The 6,000-nt window shown below is 40.0% G+C and overlaps 1 protein-coding gene across 1 annotated transcript in view; it reads left to right on the top strand.

The window, feature by feature from the left end:
• zc3h13 (zinc finger CCCH-type containing 13) overlaps positions 1-6,000 on the top strand; it is a 74,331-nt gene that overhangs the window by 34,456 nt on the left and 33,875 nt on the right. The window contains exons 4-5 of the mRNA XM_048602537.1: positions 1,190-1,469; positions 2,836-3,319. Of these exons, the coding sequence (XP_048458494.1) occupies positions 1,190-1,469; positions 2,836-3,319 (764 nt within the window). The remainder of the gene's footprint in view (positions 1-1,189; positions 1,470-2,835; positions 3,320-6,000) is intronic.

The following is a 6,000-nucleotide window of genomic DNA, read 5'->3' as shown; positions in this document are numbered from 1 at the left end:
TGCTCTCTCGCTCTCTCGCTCTCGTGCTCTCTCGCTCTCTCGCTCTCGTGCTCTCGTGCTCTCTCGCTCTCGTGCGCTCTCGCTCTCGTGCTCGCTCGCTCTCTCTCTCGCCCTTGCCCCTCACCCCCTTCCCTTTAGGCCACCTTCCCCCATCATGCCCCTTGCCCACAGATTACCCTAAACACGCTACAACATTTCCTGGCAACCTAACTCCTTAGCTAACTGACTTCTGAACCCCACATTTACCCGCAGGCACTTATCCTTTCACAGCAGCTGTTAAAGTGTCTGGCTGTGCTTCTAGAACAGGACACACTGACTGCCACACAAGAGGGTATAATTTGATTTCCCCTGGCTGTTCTACATTACGAGAGCGTTGTGTTTATTTCAGCTAAGCTTAGCATTTCTGAAGGAGCTGGGTTTGGATTTCTTGAATAAAAATGCAGATCTCAGTCCAAATGGAAGGAAATATAAGCAAGTGATCATCTGACTGATTACCACTCCTTGGAATATCCAGTCCATGTCATTTTATGCCAGTCCTATTTATGTTCAAATTATTTCAAAACCAGTTAATTGTCCCTGAGCCATTTATAACGTCCTGAGAATGTTCAACGAGCTATATAGAAGCAAGCTTCTTTTTTGTAGTTTCTCTTGTTGACAGAACTGCAGACCTTTCCTGAACTAGGAAATTGTTCGCTTTCTTATCTTTAGGCAATCCATTATTAATTGGTCAACAAGCAGAATTTTTTCCTCTGATATTTTTATCAAATTCCTGCACCAGGAAAAGTTAAAGTTCCTTTTGTTTGTGTTACAAAATAAAGAGGTCTCCTTCATATTGTCTTCTTGTAATTTTCGTCAAACTGACACATAAATTCCCTTCAAGTTTCACGTCCTTTTGTTTTACTCTGTGTTGCTACCTATGTGTCCTGTAGTTTGTCACATTGGCAGAGTGAAGTGAAATAAGTAATAATTTCTGCTTGTCATACCACACAGCTTTTGCTGTAGCTAAAATTGCTGTTTGGGAGTCAACAATGTTTCACCTACAGCAAGGGATCTGAGCTAAAAGCAATGTTCAACACTGATTTTCACTGCTTTAGGAAAATGCAACCATTTTGTATTTGGCCTTAAATTCCAAAAGTCGTCTTCATTGAACGGAGTCTGTCGAAAACATCCTCATGATTTTTCATGCTAGGCTCAAAGACTATATTATGAACAGGGTCTGCGTGTTTCTGGTGAAGCGCTCATTTTGCAATGCAAAATAAACAAATCTCTGATCTCTCCAGGGGGCCGTGGAACTAGAAGCACTCAATTTGACACACACAGCACAAGCAGCAGTTACCATGAAAGCTGGGATACAAGAACTGGATACACAGAAAGAGATCGATATGATCGAGACCAAAGCAGGGATGCTTCCTTTGATAGGCGTGGTCATACAGAAAGGGATAGGCGTGAAAATAGAGATCGCGAAAGAGGTATGGGCAGCAATGGATGATGACAGTGGTAAATTGAAGCCAAATCAGCCTTCCTCGTAACCTGAGCTCAGATCTATAAATATTTCCTTTGAAAGTTCTCAATACATTACAATTTGAATAAGAAGAGTTTTTTCATTGTTGTGAGTATATTTGAAATTTTGTCCTTCCCTACTGGTCTTAGTGGCATTTCAGGAGGGCTGAATGAGGAGATGGGTGATAGAGGTGGAAGTAAACAGGCTATGTGATGCAGAATGGATAGCTCAGCTGATGGTTAGATCGTACATAGAAGCTGTGTACAATCTGATTCAGACTGATACAGTAGCCAGAGAAAGGAAAAGTATCAGAGGTTAGGAACTGTTTTTGATAGGGCCAGAGGCAATAGCTTCATTCTTCCCAATCAGAGCACATTTCTGTTCATCCATTCCTGAATGTTGAACATGCCAATTCAAATTAGAGGAGTGGAAGGATTGATGAGGTAGAGCTAGGTGTTGTCAGCATACACGTGGAGCCGCAAATAGTGTTTAGATGATTTTGATGAGCATTTAAAGAATCTCCCTAAAGTTGAGGACTTACAGTACCTTGGTCGCTCCAGAAAGTAATATTTTTATCGTCTAATCTAGCTGCTCCTGGTTCCCTACAAATAAATTGGAGCAATGATATTCATCAGCTTTTTCTCATAGGCGGCTTCTGAAATAATTGTTAGGCTAATGCTTGGGTGAAAATGCTTTGAAAATGCCCATCTGTCTCTATCTCATTCTTTCGTTATTCACACAATACGAAATTATAGGTTTGAAAAATTGATACTGAGAACACCAGTTAAGATCATGATGCTAGAACAATATCATGAGAGTAGAGATTACTGACTATAACATCCAAAGTTAGCAGCAGTACATCACTCATCAGAACCTGCTCTGAAGGAGAGTCACTGGTCCCGAAAAGTTAACTCTGTTTTCTCTCCACAGATGCTGCCATACCTGCTGAGTTTTTCCAGCAAGTTCTGATTTTATTTGTAATTAATGAATTACCTTCTTATTCCTGTCACGAAATAGATAAAAGACTTCCATTGAAAATTGCCAAATTTAATTGCATATGATCTTTAAGATGACTTTGATTTAACACTTTTAGGTTCTTCAAAAATGGTTGCAAAATTTCACAACAGTAACTTTCAAAAGGGAATTAAATATACGCTTGAAAAGGAATTCCTTGGAGGAACTACTCTGTAATAAAGAGCAACAGAACAGAACTTATCGGGAAAGATGTTTCAAGAACCTTGCGCAGACACTGCGGATCAATTGGTCTTCTCCTGTGCTGTAAGATTCAGTATAACTGGTTCTGTTCTGATCTAGGTACTCTCTTTGTTTTACAGACCACACAGCTAGTTCTGCCACACGGCATCCGGGACGAACTGATGATCATGACCATGAGGACAAAAAGGATGAGAGGAGATCAGATCGAGAAGAGAGGAGGGATGACAGGCTAAGGGAAAGAGAGCGAGAAAGGGATCGTGACAAAGATCGCGATAGAGACAGAGAGCGAGAAAAGGAAAGAGAGTTAGATCGAGAGCGGGAACGGGAAAGAACCCGTGAACGAGATCGAGAGAAAGAGCGAGAGAAAGAACGGGAGCGAGACAGGGGTAAGGAGAGAGAGCGAGAACGGGAAAGGGACAGGGAGAGAGATAGAGAAAGGGACAGAGAGAAGGAGAGAGAGAGGGTTAAAGATAGGGACCGGGAAAAGGAGAAGCAAAAAGACTGGGATGAGAAAGATAAAGGAAGAGATGAACGTAAAGATAAAAAGGATGATCAGCGAGAAGACCGAGATTTGCGGGAAGGTCATGGAGAAAGAAAAACAAGGTATATTCATGCTTAGTACATTCGTAAAATTAATCCATATGTTTTAACAGAACCAATATTCAGTCTTATTGCTTGAACTACATGAGGGCAAATTGACTAATGCATGACTACTGATCGATTTTCACTTTTTACACAAGTTATTTTTCACAAAGTAGCAAAGTAAACCCACTTGCTGCTGCATAGTTTAATAAATCTCTGGCTATCCTGCTTCTTTTCAGTAGGGAAGCAAAAGTTAAAGTACTATTTAATTTCAATAGATATTTTCAGTAACCTAACTATTGCTACATCCCATAAGCCCAAGGCATAATCAGGGTTTTATGTCATACTTAGTATCTTTCCATATTTCTAATTTGGGAATGTACCAAGTATAAACATGAATTTCGTACAGTTTAAATGTGCAAATTTGGCTAAGGCTCAACATCTTGTTCTTACCTAAGCAATCTAGTTTGTTAACTACATTTTCCCATTTCCTTTCTCCGACTTCTCTATGCCATAAACCGCACTCGTCCAAAAAAGGCAATAATTCTGGATGACTTCAATCATCACGTAGATTGGGAAAATCAGATTGGCAGAGGTAGCGATGGGGAAGTATTCATAGAATGTATTCAGGACAGTTTCCTAGAACAAAATGTTGTGGATCCAATCAGATGTGAGACTATTTGGATCTGGCAGTGTGTAATGGGGCAGGTTTAATAAATGACCTCCGAGTTAAAGATCCAGTAGGAAACAGTGACCATAACATGGTAGAATTTAGCACTCAGTTTGACAGTGAGAAACTTGGGTTGGAAACAACTGTACTAAATAAACTGTATTAAATACGGGTAAATTAGTAAGGAATGAGGGCAGAGCTGGCTGGAGTGGACCAGCAAAGGAGTTTAACAGCAAAAACATTTAAGGAAAAGTGGCAGACATTTAAGAAAATAATCATGGCTCACAGCAAAGATATATCCCAGTGAGACAGACTGATTCTAGGTAGTGGATAAGCCAATCATGTTAAACCAGAGAAGTTAACAATAGCATCAAATTGAAAGGAAATATAAACAATGTGGAAAAGATTAATGGCTAACCAGAGGATTGAGAAAGTTTTAAAAATCAAGGAAAGATGACCAAAAAAGGGGAGAAAATAAACGTTGCAGATTATTTTGCAAGTGATATCGAGACTTGTAGCAAAAGTTTCATTAAGTATATAAAAAGGTAAAGAAAAGCCAAAGTGAATGTCGGCCTTTTGGAAATTGAGGCTGAGAAAATAAAAATGGGGAACCAGGGAATGACTGAGGACTTTAGTAATTAATTTCCATCAGTCTTCACAGTAGAATGCACTAGTAGCATTCCAAAATTACTAAATATTCAAGGGCCAAAAGGAGGAAAGGAAACAAACATAGTAACTAGCACTAGAGAAAAAGTACTGAGGGAACTCATGGGGTTAAAGATTGATGAGTCCCTTGATGGCATGTATCCTAGGACGTTAAAAGAAATAGCTATAGTGATAGTAAATATACTGTCGGTAATCTTTTCCAAGAATCCTTAGATTCTGGAAAAGTCCTATAGGATTGAAAAACTATCTCTGTAAAACCTTTATTTAAAAGGGAACGAGGCAGTAAAACAGTGAAGTATAGGCGAATTTGCTTAACATCTATTACTGGAAAAAGGTTTGCGGCTATTATAAAGGATATAATTACAGAACGCTTAGAAATGCATAATATGATTAAGCAGAGTCAGTGTGGCTTAATGAAGGGGAAACCATGCCTGACAAATTTAGTAGATTCATTTGAGTGATAACGGGCAAGGTAGATAAACAGCAAATAGTGGATGCAATTGAATTTTCAGAAGGTGTTTGATAAGGTACCAGATGTTAGGCTCCTTAAGATAAGAGCTGATGGTGTTGGAGATCATATATTGGCACGGATAGAACCAACCCTCTACCCATACTAATATATGACCTAATAGAACAATAAGTAATAGATGACAGAGAATTGGGATAAAGGGGACATTTTCAAGGCAGCAACCTGTAACTAGTGAAGTGCCAAAGTGTTGGGGCCACAATTACCTACGATATATATTAATGACGTGGGTGAGTGGAAAAGTGAATGTACTGTAGACACATTTGTGGTTGACACAAAAGTAAGTGTGGACGACAAGTGAAGAGAATGACAGATGGATCTGCAAACACATATAGACAGGTTGAGCAAATCTTTTGGGGGTTGATTAGTTAGTTGGCTGGATGGCTAGTTTGTGATACCAACAGGGTTTGATTCCTGCACTGCCTGAAGTCACTAAAACGCTCCTGCCTTCTCAACCTCACCCCTTGCCTAAAGTGTGCTGACCTTCAGGCTAAAGTCAGCATCAGTCGTCCCTGCCTCTTATTTGAGAGTAACCCTGTGGTTCCCTGGGACTGTGGTTCCCTGGGACTGTGGTGTCTTTACCTTTCCCTCTCATTCCTCTAAATAACAGTGACTATAGGAACAACCCAAACAGCCTCTCCTCATAAGAAAATCCCTGCATACCTGGAATCAACCTAGTGAACCTTCTCTTGGCTGCCTCCAATGCTAATATATCTTTCTTTAGATAAGGGGACCAAAGCTGTTCACAGTATTCCATCTGTGATGTGACCAGTGCCTTATAAGTTTAGCAAGGCCTCCCCATTTTTATTCTCCATTTCCTTTGAAATAAAGGCCAACTTT

Source organism: Rhincodon typus, chromosome 11 (assembly GCF_021869965.1).
Source record: "Rhincodon typus isolate 14 chromosome 11, sRhiTyp1.1, whole genome shotgun sequence".
NCBI classification, from domain to species: Eukaryota; Metazoa; Chordata; class Chondrichthyes; order Orectolobiformes; family Rhincodontidae; genus Rhincodon; species Rhincodon typus.
This window is presented reverse-complemented; position numbering and strand designations above follow the sequence as displayed.